The sequence below is a fragment of the Bidens hawaiensis genome, unplaced genomic scaffold (genome assembly GCF_021521415.1).
Source record: "Bidens hawaiensis isolate Kalapana, Puna unplaced genomic scaffold, B.hawaiensis_p1.1 tig00001236_1, whole genome shotgun sequence".
NCBI lineage: Eukaryota > Viridiplantae > Streptophyta > Magnoliopsida > Asterales > Asteraceae > Bidens > Bidens hawaiensis.
The window spans coordinates 3946430-3973469 of NW_027491070.1; the positions used below are offsets into that span (position 1 = coordinate 3946430).

At 38.1% G+C, this 27040-nt stretch overlaps 1 protein-coding gene and 1 pseudogene across 4 annotated transcripts; one reads left to right on the top strand and one right to left on the bottom strand.

The window, feature by feature from the left end:
• On the top strand, positions 1-7392 carry LOC143566770 (protein transport protein SEC24 C-like; annotated as a pseudogene). The gene is made up of 24 exons (XR_013141286.1): positions 1-132; positions 440-1195; positions 1612-1821; positions 2234-2308; positions 2398-2496; positions 2994-3105; positions 3238-3365; positions 3465-3584; positions 3828-3908; positions 3996-4073; positions 4172-4264; positions 4594-4648; positions 4753-4829; positions 4943-5014; positions 5097-5180; positions 5255-5374; positions 5468-5536; positions 5624-5840; positions 5964-6128; positions 6228-6373; positions 6457-6627; positions 6698-6786; positions 6876-6907; positions 7113-7392. The product of XR_013141286.1 is annotated as a protein transport protein SEC24 C-like (transcript).
• Positions 7393-8319: 927 nt separating this feature from the next.
• Positions 8320-15648, bottom strand: LOC143569531 (receptor-like serine/threonine-protein kinase ALE2). 3 transcript variants are annotated; one of them, XM_077055430.1, is made up of 17 exons: positions 15211-15648; positions 14404-14499; positions 14161-14286; positions 13976-14080; positions 13792-13884; positions 13210-13716; positions 13012-13098; positions 12837-12923; positions 12665-12760; positions 12385-12594; positions 12011-12091; positions 11843-11932; positions 11036-11407; positions 10025-10312; positions 9559-9945; positions 9227-9470; positions 8320-9131 (listed from the first exon to the last, which is right to left on the bottom strand). In XM_077055430.1, the coding sequence occupies exons 1-17, from the start codon at positions 15290-15292 to the stop codon at positions 8468-8470; spliced, it is 3615 nt and encodes a 1204-aa protein (XP_076911545.1). In that variant the 5' UTR covers positions 15293-15648; the 3' UTR covers positions 8320-8467. The 3 variants fall into 3 exon arrangements, with proteins under 3 accessions (XP_076911545.1, XP_076911537.1, XP_076911532.1); XM_077055422.1 differs by having other exon boundaries at positions 14161-14307; XM_077055417.1 differs by having other exon boundaries at positions 14161-14313.
• Positions 15649-27040: the final 11392 nt, after the last annotated feature.

Here is a 27040-nt window from a genome sequence, read left to right on the forward strand (position 1 = left end):
ATGGTCATGAAGAAATGCCTTAGCATGGATTGTTTCCCATCTTCTTCGCCATTACCAACTTCGGTTTCACCTTCTTCTTCTTTATCTTCCTCGCGTGTCTCCATCAATGACCTTACCGACAAGAGTGTGTCGGTTGGTTATCTTTCAGACGGCCTCATTGCTCGCGCTCAAGAAAGAAAAAAGGGTACGCAAGGATACTTATATATCTTCTAGTAGTTACTTAAATCATGTATGACTATATATATATATATATATATATGTTTTATGTTATGTTATGTTACATGATACATTCACATCTTGAGATATAAGAATGTAGATTTCAATGGTAACATTTTGGAGTGGTTGATATGATAGGTCTTCCTTGGTCTGAAGACGAACATAGGCGCTTTCTAGCCGGACTTGAAAAGCTAGGAAAAGGTGATTGGAGAGGAATTTCAAGAAACTTTGTGACCACAACCCGAATTCGATATCCGATAACATCCAAAACCTACAGATTAACCGCCCTAATCAACCACCTAACCTTGCCAATGGACCTAGAGGTCCACCTCCTTTTGTGCAATCACAGCCGTTTGCCTCTGGACCGAATCGTCCCGGACCTCCACCAGCAGGTGCCGTTCCGAGAGACGTAGTCCCGCCGTCTGGTGGACCTCCACCTGGTCCATTGCCTCCTTTCGTGGCGGCTAACCGGCCTGCTCCTGGTGGAGTTGCAGGTCCTCCTGGTGGTAATGCACCACCGCCTGGTTTAAGGCCGGTACCGGCTGGACCGATACCTATGGGTCCTCCTGGTGTACGTCCTGGCGCTGCAGGACCGCCACTAGGTGGTGGTCCGATGAGTAACGGTCCGCCGGCATTTGGACCGCCACGTGGTGTGCAAGGTGGTCCTCAATATCCTCCGGGTGGAAGTATGCCAAGACCATCGACTGGACCGCCACCTCCACAGCAGACTATGTCATCTTTTCTTGGAGTTCCGGATAATCAACCGAGAGGGCCGCCACAAGTGGCACCACCTATGTTTTCAGCTCCTCCGAGAGGTGGCATGCAGCCACCTTCCGGGCCACCATCGTTTCCGAATCAGGGACAAGGTATACCAGAACCATCTGCAGGGCCACCATTGTTTTCAGCTCAGGGACAAGGTATACCACAGCCATCAGGTTCACAATTTGGGGCTCAACCGTGGCAAATGCAATCACGACAAGTAAGTTTTAAGTTGTTTTTAGGACTTGTAGAGGGTCGTTGGATCTGTATTTTATAGTTGATCAGTTCAAGTCGCAATAATTAAGGCTTTCTTAGGGATTGCTTATTTAAGAAACTCACGTGTTTATTTACATTTGGACTTAAGAGTTCGTAGTGGATATTGAACAGCTTTATTTTGTTAACAATTGATAGCCGCATGCAACTTTACACCAAATAATATAATTTTGGAAATAAAGGTGACAAATTACTTGTAACGTATTACGTATGTATAAACCTTATATTGTTAAAAGTGCTAAGAAAAGTAGCAATACAAACACCTAAACTTATATTTTCTATGGAATGGGTTATTGATGACATGATGCCAAACCGGGTCCTTTTTTCTCTCCTAAAAAATTAACATTTATAAGTTTTTTTCAGAATGTACCACCTCCTCCTATCTCTGGTTCTGTACAACCGCGAAGAATGTATGGCATGGCTCCACCTCTTCCCAATCAACAATCCATGGCTACAATCTCAACTGCAATGGGCCCATCAAAAATTGATCCAAACCAAATCCCGCGACCTGTTTCAAGTTCTACAGTCCTTACGCATGAAACTCGCCTGGGTAACCAGGCCAATCCTCCACCGGTATTTATCTTAACTTTACTCTTTGTTTTTTGCTCCAGTTTCAATCCGTGTGTTTATACTGTCTTGTTATTTGATATTCATATATGTATGAGGTGGCAAAATGAGAGGGTAGGTTAACGTTCAAAGTGGTTAACTTTTTGTACCGTTCATGGCGGGTTGTGTACCAGAAACACTTTTTGTTGGAACTTTTATTTATTTATTTTATTTAATAAAACCTTATGGATTTTTGCCGAACTGGCACCTAAGTCTCTGAATTTTATTTTTGCATGATTAAATGTCTCTTATTAAGCCTTAACGATGAACTCTCTGCATTTTATTATTAACATAAAAGTTCTCTGTTGCATAATAACATTCCTCGACACAAAATGCATGATCAAGTTCCTAAACTTTATATGTTGTTTTAATATTGAAGCCTGCTACAAGCGAATTTATTGTAAGCGATACTGGAAATGGCAGTCCACGGTACATGAGGTGCACCATTAATCAGGTAATGTGTATTTCTTTTCATACATACTTTTTTACAAAATGTTTATCTTGCTTACTTCAGTGTAGAGTCATGCTGTTTCTTTTTTCCAGATCCCTTGCACTTCTGATCTTTTAAGCACATCAGGCATGCAATTGGCTCTTTTGGTCCAGCCCTTGGCCCTACCTCATCCATCTGAAGAGCCTATCCAAGTAAGACAAAATTCTTGATAGCAAACCTTAGAAAAGTTTATGTAGTGTGAACAAAATAAACTATGAGATGGTTAATGCATGCAGAGGCCATCCAAGTATTCAAAGTTTTTCGTTAAAGGCACCCATATATTTAAACTACATTATAGGCTACCAAATATGTATCTGGTTTCGTATTTACATGGGTGGCCTCTACATACATTATCCAACATATAAATGATAAATAAAGATTGGAGAACTGTTCAATGGTACCACGTGTTGTGGTCGTAGTGCTGCTACAAAATGTTATGCCCTTAAGTCGTAGTGATACTCGTTTGCTTGCATTATACTTTTTTAAGATTATAGGTTTTGTACTTTATGATTCATTGAAGTTATTGTTTCTTAAATCTGAACTGAAAACTTATGAAGTTTTGAATTTGTGGCATAGTTGATTATTCTTAAAAAGGCAAATATGTGCTCTACTTTTGTGACCGAGGGAATACTTCTAATTTTTCTTTCAGATAGTTGATTTTGGTGAAGGTGGTCCTGTTCGTTGTTCACGCTGCAAAGGCTATATCAACCCATTTATGAAATTTGTTGATCAAGGAAGACGTTTTATCTGTAATTTTTGTGGTGAGTGTATACACCATGGGTGAGACCTTTGGCTCGTTTCCTTTTAAGCTAATATTTATTTTACTCATTTGACATGGTCATAAGTAAACGAGTCGGAATTGCCACCTTGCTTACACTTGTACTCTTTTTCAGGTTTTACAGATGAAACACCTCGTGATTATCAGTGCAATTTAGGTCCAGATGGCAGGCGAAGAGATGCTGATGAACGGCCTGAACTATGTAGAGGAACAGTTGAATTCGTTGCTACTAAAGAATTTCTGGTTCCATTTACAGTTTTCATTTTAATATTCTTCATGTTTATACTACTATTTTATTAATAAACTATATTGTTATATTATAATATTATTATTTATTTATAGGTACGTGAGCCAATGCCTGCTGTATTCTTTTTCCTCATTGATGTATCAATGAACGCTTTGCAAACTGGTGCAACCGCAGGAGCATGCAGTGCTATTAGCCGAGTTCTTGCTGATCTTCCAGTATGTTAATGTTACATTTTGAAAATCATTAGGTGATATTAAATAATAATAGTAATTAGATAAAATCAACTGCAATTAGTTTTTATGCAGCAAATATGGAAAATTGATTATTAAAATAGCCAGAATTATTTTCTATCCAAACATTAAAAACTGGTTATTATGAATTTGAGTATCAATGATAAGATGACTAGTTTTGTGACGTATAAACTAACAACAGTTGATTTATGATGTAATAATACGCAGGAGGGTCCTAGAACAATGGTGGGAATGGCTACATTTGACTCAACAATACATTTTTACAATCTGAAACGTGCATCACAACAGGTTTGACTTAAGTGGAAGCTGTTATTTCAGACCTTAAAAGATAATTTTACTGTTTGTGCTCAAAACTTGTGCATTTTGCTGTTGTAGCCATTAATGTTAATAGTTCCTGATGTTGAAGATGTTTACACTCCTCTCCAAACTGACGTTATTGTTCAACTTTCTGAGGTAAGTTTAGTTATTCAAATAGAGTTAATTATCATATTTCTAAGCTATAATTTATATTGATATCACTTTGTTTTATTGTAAATTATTGATCATTACAGTGTCGTCAGCATCTTGATTTGTTGTTGGAAAGCATCCCGACTATGTTCCAGAATAATAAAACTGCTGACTCAGCTTTTGGTGCCGCGATGAAGGTACTATATTTGATTGTCTAGATAAGTATATTTTGTTTCTGATTATCAGGTTATTTAGAGGGTCAAGTAATTAGTTTTGGATAAAGCTATCTGTTTACCTCTAAACTACTTCTGGGACTTACTCCGATCTTAAAAAAAGAAGATCCTTTTGGTTATTTTTTCAAACTACAAAAGTATATCCAAACAGTATATTCTACAACTCACTATTAAACCTGATTATCTGATGTTGATTATTTAATATCAGATACTCACTTTCAAAATGCACATACCACCTTTTTGTATCCGTTCAGCAGTCTATGCGACTATTGCGAATTTTTTGTATTGATCAGGCTGCTTATCTGGCAATGAAGAATACTGGAGGCAAACTTTTGGTATTTCAGTCAGGCAAGCTTATTAAATTTCTGACCATATCTTTGTTTTTTGAGGTTTTAGGGGAAGAAACATAGTATTTTTGTCATTGTATTGACCTCAGTGTTATTTTGTTTCAGTCTTGCCTTCTGTTGGTATTGCTGCTCTTTCTGCTAGAGAAGCTGAAGGAAGAGCTAATATATCTGCAGGAGAGAAGGTATAATTAACAAATCATATCCATGTGTTTGACCTACTTAATTTAAGCTAGCAACACTGACAGTGAAAATCGAGGGTAAACTTGTAAATGGTTATTTTGTTCTTAAACAACAGGAACCTCATAAGTTACTTCAAGCAGCAGACAAGGCTATGAAGTCACTGGCTATTGAATTTGCAGAGTATCAGGTGAAACTTGCTCTGATTCCATTTATTTGTATCATTTTTATCTTATTTACCTTTTCACATATATTATCATAAACGTATTCAGGTCTCTGTTGATGTATTCATTACTACCCAAAGTTATGTTGACATTGCTTCAATCTCTGTAATCCCAAAGACAACTGGAGGGCAGGTAGTCATCATAGAATCACGAAATCCATTCTTTAATTTCAGGTTTATTTTTGATAATATGCACCCTTTTTTCAGATATATTATTATCATCCTTTTTCGGCACTTTCGGATCCTGCAAAACTTTATAACGATCTTCGATGGAACGTCACAAGACCACAAGGTTTTGAAGCAGTAATGCGTGTTAGATGTAGCCAGGTGAGCAAAGTGGGCCAGACAGGCTGGGCATATGGTAAAATTGTCAAATTTATTAAACTTTCATTCTTTTGTTTCTTGCCTTTGATTCTGTAGGGCCTTGAAGTACAAGAATATTCTGGAAACTTCTGTAAACGCATTCCCACAGATGTTGACCTACCCGCGGTTCATACTTCATACTAAACTCTTGACTCTCAATTCCAGACTTGGGAGATTTCAATATTTGTTTAAACTGAACTTGATTTATTGTAGGTTGATTGTGACAAATCAATAATGGTAACTTCAAAACATGATGATAAATTGCCAGATGGCACAGAGTGTTCGTTTCAGTGTGCACTTCTTTATACTACTGTATATGGTCAAAGAAGAATACGTGTCTCCACTTTATCATTGCCATGCACAACTATGCTCAGCAATCTTTTCCGATCAGCTGATTTAGACACCCAGTTTTCATGTTTTCTAAAGCAAGGTATTCTAATATGATTTTCATACTTATTAGCTGATTATTTTGACTTTAATCAGTTATAATGTTTTGATGAATGTTTATATAGGTAAATATTATAAAGACTAATTAATCTTCTGTCTGTTGCAGCTGCAAATGAAATCCCTTCTACCCCATTGGTGCAAGTGAGGGAACGTGTGACAGAACTTTGCATTAGCATTCTTCATTCGTACCGAAAGTTTTGTGCAACGGTTTCATCTTCTGGACAACTTATTCTTCCTTAGGCACTCAAGTTGTTGCCTTTATACACACTCGGTATGTTTTTTTTAATATGGTGTTTTTAGAAGCTTTCGTACCATCACATTTGTAACTACGCGAATTTACCTCAATTATTTCTTATTCCTTGATTTTTAGCTTTGATTAAAAGTATTGGACTACGAACGGATGGGCGTATAGATGATCGATCATTTTGGATCAGTTATGTTACTCCACTCTCTGTGCAATTAGCAATCCCTCTTGTATATCCTAGAATGATAAGTGTTCATGACCTTGACTTAAAGGTAATAACGATCCAAGTTTACAAAATATTATAAGATATGCTGTGTCTAGTGAGCTTAAACGGGCATTATTCCTGTGGATACAGGAAACTGGTATTCCTCCACCTATAGCACTGTCTAGTGAACACGTGAATGATGAAGGGATTTATCTTCTTGAAAACGGAGAGGATTGCTTAATTTATGTTGGAAATTTTGTAAATCCTGATGTATTGCAGAAGCTATTTGGCTTCTCTTCTGTTGACCAAATCCCTACTCAGGTAATTAGTTATACTGGTTGCGTGCATTAAATATAATTTTTTACACATAAAGTAACTGTTTTGTATCCAGTTTGTACTGCAGCAACATGACAACCCTTTGTCAAAGAGGCTAAATGAGGTTGTGAATGAGATACGAAGCCAAAGATGCAGCTATTTGCGGTATGTGATTTTTGTTATTCAGGATTTTATTTTATTTTTGTAACATGTTTTCATTTTGTTCTCAACTGTCTTGCGCATCTTGAAAACAGGCTAAAGTTGTGCAAGAAAGGAGAGCCGTCAGGTCAGTTTCATAACATATTCGTAGTTGTAAAAAAATTCAATATATCACTTTACAGTTTGTTGGTATCTGAAATACCCTTTTCAAGTCTTTTTTACTTTTTGTCAAATATCCAAAATATCATTCAACAAAGATAAGATATAAAAAATCTTGCAAACAAATTATCTCAATTTAATCTATAGTTTTGTGATGTAAATTTTTATTTCAGGAATGATGTTTTTCTCGTATATGGTGGAAGACAAGTCTGCAAATGGTCATTCGTATGTTGAGTTCCTAGTACATGTACATCGACAGATTCAAAGTAAAATGCCTTGATTTTGTCTGTCTGCTGACACTTGTCAGTTTTGTTTGAGTTTTGGGTCGGGTTTGGTGAGTATTTATATGGGGGCATAGTTGGGTTCAAACCGAAAGAAACAAAACTGGAATGCAATTTAAAAATTGATCTTTGTCTGTTTCACCCATAGTTGAGCAAAGTTTTGTTAGTTTCATCTGATTGGCAAATTGTAGCATAAACAGCCTTTTGTTTTGTCATGGTCATTATAATTAAAGATATATCGTTTGTTAAAAAGGGAATATTTATGTGTCGTTTTTAATGTGAAAATAAGTTGATTTGTGCTGTATACGGAGTGTGGTTCGTGGTGCATCATGCCCCCCAAGCTGATCATGGTGGGTAATTATTTGAAATTGCATCTAATAGAACAATACAGTGTGGAACTAGAGAAGTGAATGCATTCTTTTAAACAATTGATTATGGTTTAAATGTAAGAAATTAAAGACATTGAATGTGTATGTTAATAAAAAGCTTTGCCTGTTGGAAAGTGGCAAAAGCCCTCAAGTTCTTTTCAATTCCACCTCTCACATTCCTCACCTCCGTTAAAGTCTTCCGATAAAGTCTGGGCAGCTACATAGTGGTTTTGGCGCACGTGTGTGCTGATGAGGACAAGTGTTGGCGGTTCCCTCTCCGCTAGATACAACCTAAGTTAATCAACAAATAATACCTTTTGCTAAAAGCCATATTTTGAAATTGATATTACAACCTACAAACAGTTATTGAAACGGTTCTTCAGTTATATATAGTGAATCGGTTCGGTTTGCTTTCTTCATTTATAAAAAGAGAATAATATAATTATTATGATTTCTTTACTTAAAACAAGTAATCGTAGAAGTCCCGAGTTATGCTATTTCTTTGAAACATATTTATAGGGCATGCAACCAATTTTAAGTGGAAAACTGTGAGAACCGTATAAGCGGTTCTACATAACGCATGAAATAATCATATTATGCACCACACTTATAAGCACTATATACAAGTAATTATGTGATTCTCTTTGTTCTCAAATGTTTAGTGCTCACAATTTTTTATCAACTGAAGTTGCCTCAAAAGACATGAAACATGACACCTCCTGTTTGCTGCTTGTTGTGTGTATTTACAACTATACCAACAACCAAGAAAAATACATTTCAACACCTTTTATCTGTACATTCTACGCAGCAAATTTTCCCACCGACGGTTAGCGGGTCAGGTCAACCATGGTCAAAGTAAAAAAACCTAACCCAAAAAAGTCAACGTGATCGTGATAAGAACCTCATAAGCTCTCCATAATCATTCATACTACCACTTGAAAATCTCTTAACCCTCTCCCAAATCTGCAGCCGTCTCCTCGGCCTTAACGGGCCCGAACTCGAGCCCATCCTATACGACTCTACATCTTGCCCAAGACCCGAAAACCCGCTCTCCACATCGATTGGAGACTCGTAGCTTTGATAGGTGGACCGGGATGGGCCTGGGCCCAATCCCGGGCCTGAGTACGTACTGGCCCGTGGATCAAAGTCCATGGAGGTCAGATCCTCTTGGCTACAACTCCTCGAGCCCAGATCCTGTGTTTCTTCACACTCGTTACAAAACAGCTTCAATGCCTGAACCACCTCACCCATGAAGGGTCGGTGTGACACTTCGGGCTGCACGCACATCGATGCTATTGCTGCTACTTTAGCTATACTATCGAATGGAACTTCAGGGTTTAGTGATGGGTCAATAAGCAAGTTTAGACCTTCGGGTGTTGGGAGTAAGGGCCAGGCCCACGCCACTAGGTTTTCTTGGCCCGGTGGCATTGACATGTCAACGGGTTTTCTTCCTGTAAGGAGTTCAAGGAGAACCACTCCATAGCTATACACGTCACTCTTTACAAGAAGATGACCCGTCATCGCATACTCAGGTGCCACGTATCTAATATAGTTTATAAAAAATCATCATTAGTAATAATAATATTATTATCAACCATAATACATAAAGCTCTCATTTTGAAGGAAAAGAATGTGTACCCGAAGGTGCCCATGACACGTGTCGAGATGTGTTGGTTTTCTTCATCTAAAGCGGATCGGGCCAACCCGAAATCAGAAACTTTAGGAGTAAAGTCATGTTCCAACAAAATGTTGCTTGACTTAAAGTCTCTATGTATGACTCTTGGGCTTGAATCTTCATGCAAGTAGGCGAGCCCACGGGCCGCACCCAACGCTATCTTCAACCGAGCCCCCCAATCCAATGGTGCGGTTTCCTTATCGATCCCTAAATAACAAAACTTTCATTATAAACTGTTTTGATAAATAATCCACATTCCCAAACACTCCCTTAACCCAAATTTGGATAACATTACCGTGAAGATGAGATTCGACACTCCCATTTGGAATTAGCTCATAAACCAAACACCGGTTTCTTTCCTCTGTGCATATTCCAAGCAACCGGACCAAATTTCGATGGTGCAACCGGCTGAGCATCTCAACTTCAGCCAAGAATTCCCGACCACCTTGTTGGTCGTCACGTTTAAGCACTTTGACCGCCACTTTTGTCCCATCTTCAAGAACACCACTATAAACACGGCCAAACCCACCTTCACCGAGAACCCCTGATTCGTTGAAATTATCGGTTGCTTTCTCGATTTCGCTCGAACTAAAAGTCTTTGCGGTCCCATTATAAGCTATTGTAGACCGGAATGACAGTGAAGCCGACTCTGGCCCACTCGCTGTCATCGATCCACCAACACCTGCAAGTTTTGACATTTATGGTCAAACCACTCAAAATCGAAATGTGACCAACATTGTTACATTAATGTTTGAGATTACCTGATGATTTTGTGAGAGAAGGTAAAGTAGCTGATGTGGGTCCGGACTTAGCTGCATGATCCTTACGTTTAACCACCAGAACCCAAACCGCAACACCGACTAGAACCACGGCTACAGCTGCTGATAAAGCTATTATTGAAATCACACCACCACTTAGCCTATTGCTATGCCTTAGCTTACTCAAATCAGCACTATATGGCTTTAAGTCCCTACCATTGTTGCCATGACCGTAGGGTCTACCATTTTCGTCATTACCAGAAGATGGCATAGGTGGTGAAGGCGGAAGACCTGTCAAAAACCAAATAAAATAATAAATGTAGAATATAGGCGAGGTTTGACTTTTTGAGTTCAAAGAAGCCGATTCTTGAAAGTTATTAGTGGGGATGACAGTTTTGACCAATTTACTTACATATGTGTAGACTTAGAATTGGGTTTTATCTCAAACGGGCCAAAAAAAATTAATAATTTAGCAAAAACGGGCCCAGGGTCTTATTTTAATGCAGACACCTCTTGAATCATTTAAGACAAAGTAATAAACTTTTGTTCATAATTTTTTTGAAGAAAATGAATAATATCGTGCTTCGGGTTAACCGGCCCAACCCGTTTTGACCAATCTTAGTTTTTTTATTTATTTTTATTTTAAGCAAGTGTATTTCCAGTTTTCTTTTTGAGGTGACATACTCAGACCCATTTACTTAAAAAATGGTAGATTCTGGTCGGAGTTTATCTAAGCGGGTAGAATAAAAAATGTAACTAAAAGAAAGACGAGTCAAACGGGTTGAAAACTACCTGTAGAGTATATTTTTAATGCATACAATCTCCTAAGTGGTTTACTCATATATTAAGGATAGTAAAAATTGATGTCTTATATATTTGTCAAAAAAATTAGAATATTAAAATAGACAAAGGTTGACGGGTCAACCCGGCCCGTTTCGATCCTTACTAAAACTGGCTCATTTCAACCCAACCCCATCTGGCCTGTCTATCTTACAATATCTAAACTATAAGTACCTGGATACTTCACGGCCAAAGCTTTATAATCGACAAAAATGGTGTAATTGATAGGCACTTGTTTCGAATATAACTTTTGAGCAATTATAGATGCTGCATAATGATCAAACTTTTCACCAAGGGGTACCAAATTAATCATAGCAAGCGTCTGTTCTGGATCTGGATCGTATTCATTTGCTCCCATGATCCTAACCTGACTTGGTTCCATGAAAAGCCCGGAAGCCATTTCAAATGCCAGCTCAGATACCAAAGGAAAAAAGATGAACAGTGAAACATTGAGCCTGAGTTCAACTTGCATGGGCAAAACACACTTGCATGGTGTTCCGGGAGGTGTGCTGGTCAACGGTTCTGTGCATGTCATTGATGAACAATCTGCAAAATGATAAAAGTCAACTGCATGGATCGCTGAAAGTCAATGGTTCGTTATAAGCACGCGATTAAGCTAAAATAGTGTAAAATTCATTATGGCAACTTCATGTTACAAAAATCACTTTTGAAGTTTTTGCAAGATCAAGGCCCTTTTTGAAACATAACAAAGAGGTCCTTTCGTTAAAGCTTAGGGAATTATCATTCGAAAAGGAAAGATCTTTTTGTTAAATTTTGAAAAGTCCAGGGATATAATTTATAATAGTAACAAAGTGCAGGGGCTTTATAGTTAATTTTTTAAAAGTTCAAAGATTTAATTATGCAAAAATACCAAACATGTGCAAAAATCAAGAAATCTTGAATATTTTCTTGATGGGACAACTTCATCAAAATTTCAATACATTTTTGGTAAAATGTGTGTTGACTGTTGAGTTTATATACCTTCATTGGGAGGTGGAGGTGGTAATGCTTGAAGCGGCTTCGGAATCCTTGGTGGATAATGAGGAGAAACTTTTGGCGAAAATACCGGCACTATCAAGTAAAAAATAAAATAAAATAAAATGAGAAACTAACAAGAAAAAGACTCATCCCAAAAGTTGAAATTTTTACTTGTAGTTGGTACAGATGGAGAAGTTGTAGGTGGAGAAATGGAAGGTGAAATAGAGTTTTCAACCGGAGGCACCGTTGAACCTGAAAATCAATCGATGTGCATAAGAGATGAAAATAAAAAAAACTAACTTTTTGCTCACATGTTGCAGAGAAGACATATGAACATCTAAAAAAAATTCTGACCAAATTACACATTTTGTACTTTAGGTATATACCAACTAAGCTGGTTACAAAACACATAACACATTACGTCTGTTTGACTAACTGGCCTAAACTTGTTCTGTTAGTTTTTTACAAAATGACTGATTTGTCCTTACACCTATAGGACAAATGTGTAATTTTTACAATTATTTAGCACATGGGCGTACACATACCTAAACTTGGTGGTGTAGGAGCATCAGCATGGTGCCTTGGATGATTACTCTCTGGGCCCGCTGGCGGTGGAGGGTTGTGGTGGGTTGGATTAACCCTCGGGCCTGGCGGCGGTGGTGGATACACTGGCGGTAAAGATGGCGGGGGATGAGATTTTATAGGCGGAGATTGAAAACTTGAATGTGGTGGTGGAGCTTTATGCACAATTGGAGCTACACAAAAGAAAAAAAGAAAATTATAAATTATTATCATCAATAAAAAATAAAGGGCGCTTTAGGAAACCTTTAAGAGGAGGAGGTTGACTTGGAGCAATATCATTTGATGTTCGATTTGGAGGTGAAGGAAGAACAGGAGACGATACCGGAGAGGCATGAGGGTCTGCAAAAATTTGAGTTTAGTCAAAGGTTGACTGTTTAGTCAAATATTTAAAATACACCTAATCAGATAAACCAACCTGGTAAGCTTGGAGGCGGCATGGATGAGTTATGGTGTGTTGGCTGCAAATTTGGCGGTGAATTGCTTGGAGGTAATGCAACAGGCACTGGATCAATAAATTAGAAAAATAAATATCCGAGAGATTAAAATTTTTAAAAGTTGATATAAAGAGTAAAGACAAATCTTTAATCCACCTGATAAATTAGATGGAGGTGGCGCAAATACAGGGTGAGGCGGAGGTACGTTTACTTGGGATGCTTGTGGTGGCAATGCAGCAGGCGCTGTGATAATAATTTTTATTAAAAAATAAAAACTATACAATCCTAGCAAGTTTATATTTTAATAATAAAAGTATTCATGAAATGAATAAAAAACAAAAAAATCTAGTTCACCTGGTAAATTTGGTGGAGGCATGGTTAATGAAGGGAGGCTTGGAGGTGAAGTCCTTGGTAATTTGGTTAGCGGCATAGGTGGTGAACTTGGTAATGCGCTTGCTGGCATAGGCGGTGAGCTTGGTAATGTGCTTGGTGGTGTAGGTGGTGGATTCGGTAATGTGGTTGGCGGCACAGGCGGTGGACTTGGTAATGTGGTTGGTGGAACAGGCGGTGGACTTTGTAATGTGGTTGGTGGCATGGGTGGTGGACTTGATAATGTAGTTGGCGGCATGGGTGGTGGACTTGATAATGTGGTTGGCGGCACTGGCGGTGGACTTTGTAATGTGGTTGACGGCATGGGTGGTGGACTTGATAATGTGGTTGGCGAAATGGGTGGTGGACTTGGTAATGTGGTTGGCGGCATGGGTGGTGGACTTGGTAATGTGGTTGGCGGCACAGGCGGTGGACTTGGTAATGCGCTTGGCGGCGAACTTGGTAACGTGCTTGGCGGTAATTCAACAGGAACTGCATAAGCAAATAACATTTCAACAACTATTTATATTTGCATATTAAAACAAAAAAAAATGAAAATTTCATTACGTGGCAAGTTAACAGGCGCAGGTGGTACAGGCAATACAGGGGATGTTGGCGGTGATGCCACTGGTGTTCTGGTTGGCGGTGGTGTAATAGGCTCTGCACATTATATGTAATACCATCACACTTTAAAAATAGTTCTTGATACTTGATACGACAACAATAGTCATAATTATACACGTCAGCTAACCAGGCAAAATGACAGGTGGCGGTGCTTGAGATATAGATGGTGGTGCCGCTTGAGCCACAGGCAGTGGACTTTGAAGCACATTTTTTGGTGGTGATGTTATTTGTGCTGCATTCAAGACAGCCCAAATTGTTATAATAAAAGTTGAAACTAACATCAACATAAGTTTTTAAAAATTGGTAAAATACCAGAAGCGGTTGGTGGGTAGACCGGAGATGGAGATGTGATAGCGGGTTCTTTTTCGGGTTGAGGAATTGGCGGCACAGAAATGGGGGCGGTTGGCGGGATGACTGGCGGGCCTGGTGGTGACCGGTCTGGGATTGATGCAATTGGTGCTGCAACTTGGAAAAATATTGCATTTAAACACAAAAGTCAAATATATAATTATGATTTTGAAAAATATTACATTTGACCTCAAAAGTCAAGTATACCTGCAGCATCTGGTGGTGGTTCATTTAGGGTAGTGTTTGGAGATGATGAAGGTTCAAGACGCTTATTTCCTTCGGGTCCCGATGCAGACCCGAAAGCTGAAAGAAAATTTGGAAACTTAAGTCATATAAACGATAATATCTTATCAAACCCTGATTATAAATCTACCCGATTAACATTTTATTTACATATTCCCACAATTTAATAATCAAAATAATAATAATAATAATAATAATAATAATATCAAGATTAATCAGAAATGTGCTCAAACACAAGATAATCCCATATGAGTTTTCAAGATGATGAATCTGCTGTTCTAAATTGTTCAAAAGTGATCGGCTTTATGGAGCTTATGATCTAATGATCAAATGCAAACATGTTATCCTTAAATTGCAAAGATTCAAAATTTATATATCCTCATCAACCCTTGATTATTAAATTACCCAATTAATATATTAGCAAATCGTAAAACGATATAACAACTTGCAACATCAAGATTTATCAGTAATGTAGCTCAAGAACAAGAATTTATCAGACTCACCCAAATGGTTATTCAAGAAAAATGTCAAGATTATATAAATTGTTCAAATTAACATTATATCTAGCATGTTTACACATTTACTAATCCAAAAAAAAAACAACAGCTTTCCACATCAAGATTCAAAAGTTATGAGTAATGCAGCTCAAACACAAGCAAAATGATCAAGAAAGTACCAGAGCCAAATGGGTTATCAAGAAAATGTAAAGATTTGATCTAAAACCTAAAAAAAATCCAAACTTTGAATAAGGGCAAAAAGGGAATTGATCACCTGAAGATTCTTGAAGCACCAAAGAACCAACAATGGAGTAAACTTGCACCACCAAGAAGATATACTTGACCATCAGATTCATCTCATTAGAAGATGAATCAGTTATTCCCAAAACTCCAATCCCAAGTATACCCAAGAATAATCAAAGCAGAATAATAATAATAAAAATAATAATAACTCTTGTTATTAATGATAATAAATAGCCTGAACATGTAAAAACTTGAAGCAACAATAAAAGAAGAGAGAGAAAGAGAAAGAGAAAGAGGTACTGAAATTAGATCCCACAAACAGTGAACAGCAAGCAACAAAGAGAAAGAAAGACAGTTGCTTCAAATACTCTAAAAAGGCTTTCAGTTTTCTTCTTGTTATTATTATCACTAAAGATAATTGACAAAACACTATTATTATTATTATTATTAACATCAAAGCATAGCAAACTGTTCTCGTAGGGGTATGGTACTAAAACCCGGTTCTACGATCCTAAATCTATTATGTTTGGCTTATTTCATTACATGGACTAATACAATGTTATTGGGCTGAGGGGGTTTTGTGGAGGTAACCCTAACTGGGCTAGGCCCATTAGGGTACCATGATGGTGGCCATGAGACTCTATATAAGGAGGTCTCCACCTCCTTATCAAGGGGTCATGCTCAATAAGAGCGTCTGTGAACAAGAAATCCTCAGGATATCTTAGCAGTCGCCTCCACACCCCCGAAACCATTGCAGGTCTCAACATTGCAGGTCACCATGCGCAGCCGAAGAAGAAGAAGATCAAGACGTGGTTCGTTCATCTCGAAAATCCGTGGAAACATCGTCATGGATCAGGTAAGATTCATTTCGTGCTTCGACATTGGCGCCATCCGTGGGACGGCAACGAACTGCCCTTCGATCTTCATCTCGGCTGTCAGATCTCTCCCAAGAAAAACGCAGATCTGGAAGTTTACAGAAAAAGGCTTCAAAGCTTGTTCTATTTAAAGCTCAAAAAGATCCATAGATCTAAAAAGAGGCTTCCAGATCTGGGCAAGAAGGAAAATCCGTGATTGGAATGATCAGATCTCCGAATCTGTGATGGTTTTAAATCTGCTCCGGGCTTCAGATCTGTCCAGATCTGATTTACAGATCTAGGTCTAGATTACAGACCTGGATTTTAGGTCTAAAGTTGCAGATCTGACTCTTAAATTGCAGATCCGGAAATTACCAGACTTCCGCCGCCATGTACGCACGCCCGTGGGTTCTCACTCCGCAGCCGTGCATGTGCCGCCGCGGAAACCACCATCTGGGTTTTTGCGCAAGAGACCTCCGCCATGCACGCGCACTTGCGAGTCACCACTCTATCGCCGTGCATGCGCGCATCAGGCTACGCGCCAAACTTCAAGGTTGGGAATCCTCCTAATATCCCATATGGCTACGCGCCAAACTTCAAGGTTGGGAATCCTCCTAATATCCCATAAGGCTACGCGCCAAACTGCAAGGTTGGGAATCCTCCTAATATCCCATATGGCTACGCGCCAAGGTTGGGAATCCTCCTAATATCCCATATGGCTACGCGCCAAACTTCAAGGTTGGGAATCCTCATAATATCCCATATGGCTACGCGCCAAGGTTGGGAATCCTCATAATATCCCATATGGCTACGCGCCAAGGATGGGAATCCTCATAATATCCCATATGGCTACGCGCCAAACTTCAAGGTTGGGAATCCTCATAATATCCCATATGGCTACGTGCCAAGGTTGGGAATCCTCCTAATATCCCATATGGCTACGCGCCAAACTTCAAGGTTTTGGAATCCTCATAATATCCCATATGGCTACGCGCCGAACTTAAGGGTTGAGAATTCTCATACCATATGCTCACGCATCACATATGCTCATGCCTATTACACATGCTTACGCATCACATGCTCACACATGTCACAGTCTACACGCACGCGCACGCAACATCTGCGCGTGGCGCATAACACAAAACCAAAGTCTACGCGCACGCGCATGCAACATCTGCACGTGGCGCGTGACATAAAGTAGCTCGTAAGCCGCCTCACGCGCAAGCTTCATTATTATTACAACTCATAAGACGCCTCGCGCGCAAGCTGTTATTATTCTTACAGCCCGTAAGTCGCCTCACGCGCAGGCTTTATTATTCACACAGCTCATAAGACGCCTCGCGCGCAAGCTGTTATTATTCTTACAGCCCGTAAGTCGCCTCACGCGCAGGCTTTATTATTCACACAGCTCATAAGACGCCTCGCGCGCAAGCTGTTATTATTCTTACAGCCCGTAAGTCGCCTCACGCGCAGGCTTTATTATTCACACAGCTCATAAGACGCCTCGCGCGCAAGCTGTTATTATTCTTGCAGCCCGTAAGTCGCCTCACGCGCAGGCTCTATTATTCACACAGCTCATAAGACGCCTCGCGCGCAAGCTGTTATTATTCTTGCAGCCCGTAAGTCGCCTCACGCGCAGGCTCTATTATTCACACAGCTCATAAGACGCCTCGCGCGCAAGCTGTTATTATTCTTGCAGCCCGTAAGTCGCCTCACGCGCAGGCTCTATTATTCACACAGCTCATAAGACGCCTCGCGCGCAAGCTGTTATTATTCTTACAGCCCGTAAGTCGCCTCACGCGCAGGCTCTATTATTCACACAACTCATAAGACGCCTCGCGCGCAAGCTGTTTTTATTCTTACAGCCCGTAAGTCGCCTCATGCGCAGGTTTTTATTATTCACACAGCTCATAAGACGCCTCGCGCGCAAGCTGTTATTATTCTTACAGCCCGTAAGTCGCCTCACGCGCAGGCTTTATTATTCACACAGCTCATAAGACGCCTCGCGCGCAAGCTGTTATTATTCTTACAGCCCGTAAGTCGCCTCACGCGCAGGCTTTATTATTCATACAGCTCATAAGACGCCTCGCGCGCAAGCTGTTATTATTCTTGCAGCCCGTAAGTCGCCTCACGCGCAGGCTTTATTATTCACACAGCTCATAAGACGCCTCGCGCGCAAGCTGTTATTATTCTTACAGCCCGTAAGTCGCCTCACGCGCAGGCTCTATTATTCACACAGCTCATAAGACGCCTCGCGCGCAAGCTGTTATTATTCTTACAGCCCGTAAGTCGCCTCACGCACAGGCTTTATTATTCAACAGCTCATAAGACGCCTCTCGCGCAAGCTGTTATTATTCTTACAGCCCGTAAGTCGCCTCACGCGCAGGCTTTTATTATTCACACAGCTCATAAGACGCCTCTCGCGCGCAAGCTTTTAATACTTTCACAGCTCGTAAGTCGCCTCACGCGCCAGCTCAATTATTATTCACACAGCTCATAAGACGCCTCACGCGCAAGCTGTTATTATTCTTATAGCTCGTAAGACGCCTCACGCGCAAGCTTTATTACTTTCACAGCTCGTAAGTCGCTTCACGCGCCAGCTCAATTATTATTCTCAAAGCTCATAAGACGCCTCTCGCGCGCAAGCTTTATTACTTTCACAGCTCGTAAGTCGCCTCACGCGCCAGCTCAATTATTATTCTCAAAGCTCATAAGACGCCTCTCGCGCGCAAGCTTTATTACTTTCACAGCTCGTAAGTCGCCTCACGCGCCAGCTCAATTATTATTCTCAAAGCTCATAAGACGCCTCTCACGCGCAAGCTTTATTACTTTCACAGCTCTTAAGTCGCCTCTCGCGCGCAGGCATTATTATTCTCACAGCTCGTAAGACGCCTCTCGCGCGCAGGCTTTATTACTCTTAGCTCGTAAGACGCCTCACGCGCAGGCTTTATTATGCTACAGCTCGTAAGACGCCTCTCGCGCGCAGGCTTTATTAGTCTTAGCTCGTAAGTCGCCTCTCGCGCGCAGGCATTATTATTCTCACAGCTCGTAAGACGCCTCTCGCGCGCAGGCTTTATTACTCTTAGCTCGTAAGACGCCTCACGCGCAGGTTTTATTATTCTCACAGCTCGTAAGACGCCTCTCGCGCGCAGGCTTTATTACTCTTAGCTCGTAAGACGCCTCACGCGCAGGCCTTTATTATTCTCAGCTCGTAAGACGCTTCTCGCGCGCAGGCTTTTATTATTCTTAGCTCGTAAGTCGCCTCTCGCGCGCAGGCATTATTATTATTATAGCTCGTAAGTCGCTTCTCGCGCTAGCTTCATTATTATTTTAGCTCGTAAGTCGCTTTCTCGCGCTAGCTTCATTATTATTACAACTCATAAGTCGTCATGCGCGCAAGCTTCGTTATTATTATAGCTCGTAAGTCGCCTCACGCGCAAGCTTCATTATTATTATAGCTCGTAAGTCGCCTCGCGCGCAGGCTTTTATTACAACATGTCACCATCATGAAGAAAACCTCTCAAAAACTCAAAAGACAATAAAGACAAGGCCAAAGAAAAGGGAAAAAACCGCCTCACACCTTATAAAGTCCAGCGCTCCACCTAGACGCTTGCGCGCCCATGAGCAACACTGGACTTGGGGGGCTTGTAGGGGTATGGTACTAAAACCCGGTTCTACGACCCTAAATCTATTATGTTTGGCTTATTTCATTACATGGACTAATACAATGTTATTGGGCTGAGGGGGTTTTGTGGAGGTAACCCTAACTGGGCTAGGCCCATTAGGGTACCATGATTGTGGCCATGAGACTCTATATAAGGAGGTCTCCACCTCCTTATCAAGGGGTCATGCTCAATAAGAGCCACCACCACTTTTTGTGTCTGTGAACAAAAAATCCTCAGGATATCTCAGCAGTCGCCTCCACACCCCCGAAATCATTGCAGGTCTCAACATTGCAGGTCACCATGCGCAGCCGAAGAAGAAGAAGATCAAGACGTGGTTCGTTCATCTCGAAAATCCGTGGAAACATCGTCATGGATCAGGTAAGATTCATTTCGTGCTTCGACAGTTCTGTTGTCTGCAGAGCTGATTCTTTAAGATTAACAGCATCATGTTACAGTTTCAGACAACTGTTTTCTTCAGTTTTCAAGAATAATTGACACCAAAAAGACAAATATTATTTTATAAAAATGAACATATTCTTGTATGTAAACTAGCCCAAGATAAAAAGATTAAAAAAACAGCACTTGAGACAATCAAGATTGGTTCTTTATTGTATAAATTTACAAACTTTTAACAGTTTTAAAGAATTAATGAAGAGTGTACCAAACAAAGATTATAAAAAAAAAAGTTTGGTGGATGTCTAAAATGGAATTTTCTTGAAATTCTGAAATATAGAAAACCCCAAAATATAATTTGTTATAAAAAAAAAAGCTTAAAAACAAAAATTTTAGGAAAGTAATAGAAAAGGGTTACTTTGATGGGGTGAATTAAAAAGAGGTTGCTTTGACCAGTTTAATGGCTAGTTTTTAGTTATGATGTTGTCATGTGTCCATTTGCATTTGACAACTCACCTTGTTTGTGGGTGAATATATATCCAAATCAAGATATGGATTTTATGTTTGTTTTATTTTTTTTTTTTATTTTTTTTAACTTTGATGTAGTTCACCATCACTATTTTACTTTTATGCATGTGATAAAAGCTAGCATACTTGTTTGAAGAATATTCATGTAGTAGTTATATATGATTTTAAATTGGGTGTTAATGGTTTCTTTTATTGATTGAATCCGGTATATACTCGAAAAGTTTGTCAAACAAATGAACTCAAACGTAATGCGGGTTTTACAGATTCACACAAATACAAGTTATTTAACCCAAAATATTCATTTTACTTCTTATATACTAATAATAATCTAAAATATAATTTTGTAAGGAAAAAAGGGAAAAAATTATATATAAATAATTACGTATAAACTAATCTACCCAAACACAACTCATATAGCTAAACATGTTTATGGGTTAGAATGCAACATAACGAACTTGTTTAGATTAAACTTAACCCACGAATTTCGTGTGTTGGTCCGTTTGTGTTATTAAATCACACCATTATTTGGATAGTTTTATGATTTAGTTAACTTTAAAGTTTTTAGAGTTTATGAATCTAAGCTGGAATATAATTAGGCAAAAATGTCAACACACGTGATTGTGCGGTGCATATTTTTTCATCACACCTTTAGTACACTATATGTGGTGTATGAATTATCGTGTGGGAAATATTAACCCTAGATCTAATCCTCTAATCCCGTGGTGTTTAACGGGCAATTTTAGATAATCCTTTCCGAATCAAAACCAAATCATGGTGTATGGTTAACTTTTGTATTGGTTTGATTTAAATTGTGAGTCTTAATGTATCAACCTCACTTGTTGCAAAGGTCGCCAAATGGCTATATAGTTATCATGTTTTGTTAAGACACAACATGAACTTAGTTAGTAGGCACAACATTAATCTAGGAAAGTGGTTTCACCAACAATACCTCATCATACATAAATTACAATTCTCTTATATATAGTTATTATATAGTCACCTTGTAATAAAAAGCTTTGGTTAATATCATAAAATGTTAAAAAAAGGCTTTTAGTTTTGCACGAAATAATCATTCAACTTAATTTGGTAAGTCAAAGGCTTGAAGTCGTTAAAACTTATTTATAATTCATTGGTATTTACTAAAATGTACTTTTTATTGACAAATTAGCCAAAATTTGATCCTTTGCAAAAATTGTATAATAAAATTTTATTACATAATATAAATTTAATTTTGAGCCCCGTATGCTTTGTTTTATTTGTGAGACAAGTTTGGTGGATCCATCATATCATATCATCTCAATCTCCACTTAGAAAATTTTGCATTTTTATAAAAGTGGTGACGGACACACTTTTTGCCTTTAACAAATAAAAGTAATTAGCCACATGTTCATCCTTAGATATACTATTAAGAATATGATGATAAAACATAAAGGTAACACTTTTGTGGTTAGTTATATCATTTATATCTTATATATAAGTCGGGTGATTAAAAATGAGTTCAGGTCAATATGAGTCAAAGTAAAATTAGTCGTTATTAAAAAGTAATAATTTGATGTGGGTCTTAATAGGTTTGGACCAAAATAGACTCAAGTTGAATGAGTTCAAGAAAAAAAAAATATAAAAGTACGTTTACCTACATCATTTTTATGGTGACTAGTGGCAACAAGTAAATGTGATGTCCATCGTTGCGGCTAGGATGAGGTGGTGGTAGTTTCTATTGTGGCGGAAACGATGGTGACAGAGACGAAGGCGATAGTGGTGGTGGTAGTGATAGTGGAGGTGCAGGCAATGAGAGTAGGCGACGATGGTGTCAATGGCCGTATGGGTGGTGACGGTGTCGACGGTGGTGGCACGGTGAAGGTGTTGACAACGGTGTCACATCTATACAATAGAACCTCTATAATTTAATACTCGATATAATTAATAATTTGTCTGGTCCCAACTTGGGGCCAATACAAATTGGACCCTAATCGATAAAATAACAAAATATAATTTTTTTTTGAAATCCCAATGTAAATATATTGGTCCCAACAAACGGTTAACGGAGACAAATAAATGATAATGCGTGACATTTGAACGTATTCTATTTAACAAGTTTTGCAATATGATCAGTCTTAAACATCGACTATCTGACTATATTGAGTAAAGTTTTCTAATTTGTCGCATATGAATCCACGTACATTCAATTTTTAATTTTTTTTCCCTAAATCAACTCATTTTTTGAACAATGGGTCATACTTATCACCTATAGTTATACGGAATTTTAAGTTTTAACACCTTGACTCAACTTATAGTAATTAGATACACAAAATTATTTCTCATATTAGCTTAATGTTCGTATATCATGTTTTTTATAATACTCACAAACTCATGCAATACGTAACTATCAACTCATTTTTTGATGTATGTTTGAAGTAACAAACACAACGTGAGACAATGTAATGAATCCTATTAAATTTCAAGTGTCATTCATAAATTTCTTTTCATGTATATCGATCCTTTATAGCCAAGCAACGTAAGATATACATTTATATAACATGTCCTCTAGTCTTGTTCTATAATAATTTATTGTACACATTTCTCACTTATTAATTAATTCTCTATATTTCATACTTATTGTTCATGACTTCAAGCATAAAAATGGCCTATCGACGTCATAACAATGCAAGCTTACCGTGTCTGGCATCTTTTACATGACCATCCAAAAAAACAATTTGGGATCCCCATCAGTCAACTCGTGCCGGTTAGCAAGGAAGCGGATTATTACAATTTAGAATCAGTGATGTTATCATGTAATATGAAGTACACATTTGAGGAGGCGACGTAAAATACACACAACACCTAATACACTTAACGACGTGCACATCCATAATAACATTGATCATGTATGCAATTACATGTCCAAACTCCAATCCTCTGACGTAGTCTTATTTATACTACATTGGTTTCGGTTCGGAATACATTTAATATTATTTTTAACAACTTTCGTGTTTGTCTCTTCACCCCCATTAACCAACCTCTCATATGTCACTTCTCTTTTAATGAAAACACGCCCTAATTAAGAACACGAATATGTCATATGCTAGAAAAGTTGAATTTCCATACGAGCGTGTTACACGTATACATAAACTTGTTTCATGCATTCACTTTTATGAGATATGTGAATAAGCGTTTGACGATGATACACAAGATAAAACAAGTGCGAAAAATAACTCAACATATTGCATTACATTAAAAAAATTGTTTGATCGTGATATGCATACTTGAAGCAACATCACATACATATACATACATATAGAGTTGTGTATGTTTGTATAAGTTTTTATGACATTTTCTAGACATTATATTGTTTCCTTGTAGTGACTTGTGTCCATGCTATATATCAATCTAAAAGTTAAAATGCGTTTGCTTATCAATAATTGTTACAAATATAAATTTTGTGATTATTTTGTTATTTTTAAAATTTGATTAAACTATGAATTAGACAAATCATTAGTGTAGAAACGTGAAATGAATCTGACCTGACCCATGACGATGTTTCCACGGACTTCGAGATGAACGAACCACGACTTGCTTGCTTCTGCTCCGACCGCTGCTGTGATCTGCTGTGACTTTTGGGGGTGTGGAGGTGACCGCTAAGAAATCCAGAGGATCTCTTGTTCACAGACACAAAAATATGGTGGTGGCTCTTATTGAGCTATTTGCCAACCCTTGATAAGGAGGTGGAGACCTCCTTATATAGGGAGCCCCATGGCCACCATCATGGTACCCTAATGGGCCTAGCCCAGTTAGGGTTACCTCCACAAAACCCCCTCAGCCCAATAACAAATGTATTAGCCCATATAATAAAATAAGCCCAAAACATAATAAATTAGGGTTCTTAATACCATACCCCGACAATTAGTATGCCAATATTGTCTCTTTGCACGTGTCAAAAGCCCCATCATGAAATTAGATTCCTTGTGTTGTATGTATTATATTGTATTGTAATGGTCATCTTAGCATGTGATTATTTGTATGGCCACCCAATATTTGGTAGGCTCACTTTGTCACACCCCTCAACTTGCAATTTACTATTTTGGTCCAAAAGGTATATTTGTTTGCATATTTAAGTATTTTAACCTTACTTGTACCAATCCAATGTTGAACTAATAATCATTTTAAAATCAATATTCTTCATGTGTAACACCGACTCTTTTTTGTTACTCGACCGAAAACTTTTTAAATGTCACCCGTATTTGATAATAACACTTACACGTACATGTTTAACCATAAAGCTATAATTTTATTTAGGAGTGTGAATAAGCCGAGCCCGAGCTTTATTAGGCTCGAGCTCGTCTTGTTTTGACTTTCCATAGCTCAAGTTTGATCTTGTCTCATGAGTTGTTTTATCAAGCTTCGACTTCGTTTGCTTATTTTATTATAATTAGTTTATATATGTTTTGAATTATTTTATTATATTTGAGAAAATCCTTAAATGAGCGAAAGCTTGGCTCGAGCAAGGTTGTGCAGTTTGAAATTAATATATATAAGTCTAAAAGAAATAAAGCTTAAAAATACATAGGCTCGACAAGCCTAAACGAGTTTCCTATACAAAACCCGAGCTCGGACTCGATAACTAAACGATATTTATTTGAGGCTCGGGCTCGGCTCTCTTGCACCCCTTATTTTATTGATACGTTAGTGATGTTTATAGTTGTACCCTTAAGGTCAGAACTCATATGGCATGCATCACCATATGTTTCTGTTGCATCCCACTTCATCGTGTCTCACATGAGACAAACATCATACTGCTAAAAATAGGCTTCGGTGACTTTAAACACATTTCAAGGAAAAGCATGAATTATTGAAAAGAGAAAAACTAGACTGTTGTTTCTTTCATATCCACAAGGAGATATAATACCTACATACATGCATGTAAACGAATCGAATAAATACAACGAAAGTTTGTTCGTTTAACCTTAAGAAAATGAACGCAACCGAACATGTATAAAAGAGTATCAGGAAAATAAAGACCTAGATAAGGTAAATATGAAATAATTGTTGTTACATAATTCAATTTCTACATTTACTTTCAATTTACTAAACTCTGTTGAAAGTATGAAAAGTGTTGAAATGAATGGATATATATTTGTGATGAAATATGTAAAGGGTTAAAAACAGAGAGCATGTTCTCTGAAACATGCTTCACATGGGCTGCTTGGGTCCTTCCAAACCTAACACAAACCAAAAACTTTTATCATGTGATCAAAATAAAAGACTTGCAGATTCTCTCTACCTTTATAAAATCAATTCTCATGCTCTTTTTCTTTATATGAATGCACCATAGGAATGCAAATTGGCCCAACCCATAGAAGAGTAGTATTAATTAGTTGGGCTTTTATTGGGCTGATTTAGAACATGATGAAATGATACCATTAACAAATCTGTTGAACTCTAATTGAAAGAACTTAAAACTTTTGATAAAATTTGTGAAAAACCTTAAATTTTATTAATTAGTTATAATTAAATTTATTACGTTTTTCTATTTTTTTTTGTATATTTTGTGAAAAAACCTTGGGCGAGCCTAAGCTCGGCTCGAGCTTGTGTAGTACCTTAAATTGGCCAAAGCTTGGCTATGCAGTGTGAACTTAATGGATATAAGTTCAAAAGAGGTTAGACTTAAAAAATACACATGGCTCGAGCTCAACAACCAAACGACCTTTATGTGAGGCCTGGGCTCTGTTGGAGCTCGAAAAAGCTTTGCTCGTTTTGAGCTTTTTATCGATCCGAGCTCTAATATTAAGCTTATATTATATCTTTATGACTAAAAATCTGGTTTTTATATATTGCAGGTTCCTGAAACTGCAATTTATTTTATTGAAGACGAGAAAAAGGTCCCGGCAGTTTGAAATTTGCAGGTGAGTGTTGGATAAACTTCGTATGTATTCGTGATATAAAAAGTGGTGTACGATCTTTTATGCACAAAGTACATTGTTAGTTGAATCATAATGGGCTTAACTTTGTACTACAATGCAAGTCTATGAAAAGACAGACCTGCATATCCTATGTTTGGATGAACTATCCTGTTTATGATTATTTTGATTACCAACTTGCAATAATTTTCGTATCAATTGCAGCTACATTGATTTTAAAATGGTTTGATGAGATTATATGTTTAGCTATGTTGTAACAAATTGAGATACCTTTCCTCCTATCGATTCTTTTTTCTCGAAATTTATCTTTTAGTTTAATCTTCAATTTTAAAACGAGAACTAAACACTCGGCAAAATGAAGTTTACGACTCTAAGTCCTAACAATCAAATGAACTATGTTGGATTTTTATCTTTCGATGTTAGTTATGGTGCAGGTTAAAAAGGTTCAACTACTAATTGGCAAACACTATACTTTGATAACACAGTCCAACACAAAAATTTCACAA

Coding starts and splice junctions, on each gene's coding strand:
- LOC143569531 (XM_077055417.1), bottom strand. CDS start 15,292: ATGAATCTGATGGTCAAGTATATCTTCTTGGTGGTGCAAGTTTACTCC. Junction 14,081..14,160: donor CTACCCACCAACCGCTTCTG/GTATTTTACCAA, acceptor TCTTGAATGCAG/CACAAATAACATCACCACCA. Junction 9,946..10,024: donor TTCTCTCACAAAATCATCAG/GTAATCTCAAAC, acceptor CAAAACTTGCAG/GTGTTGGTGGATCGATGACA.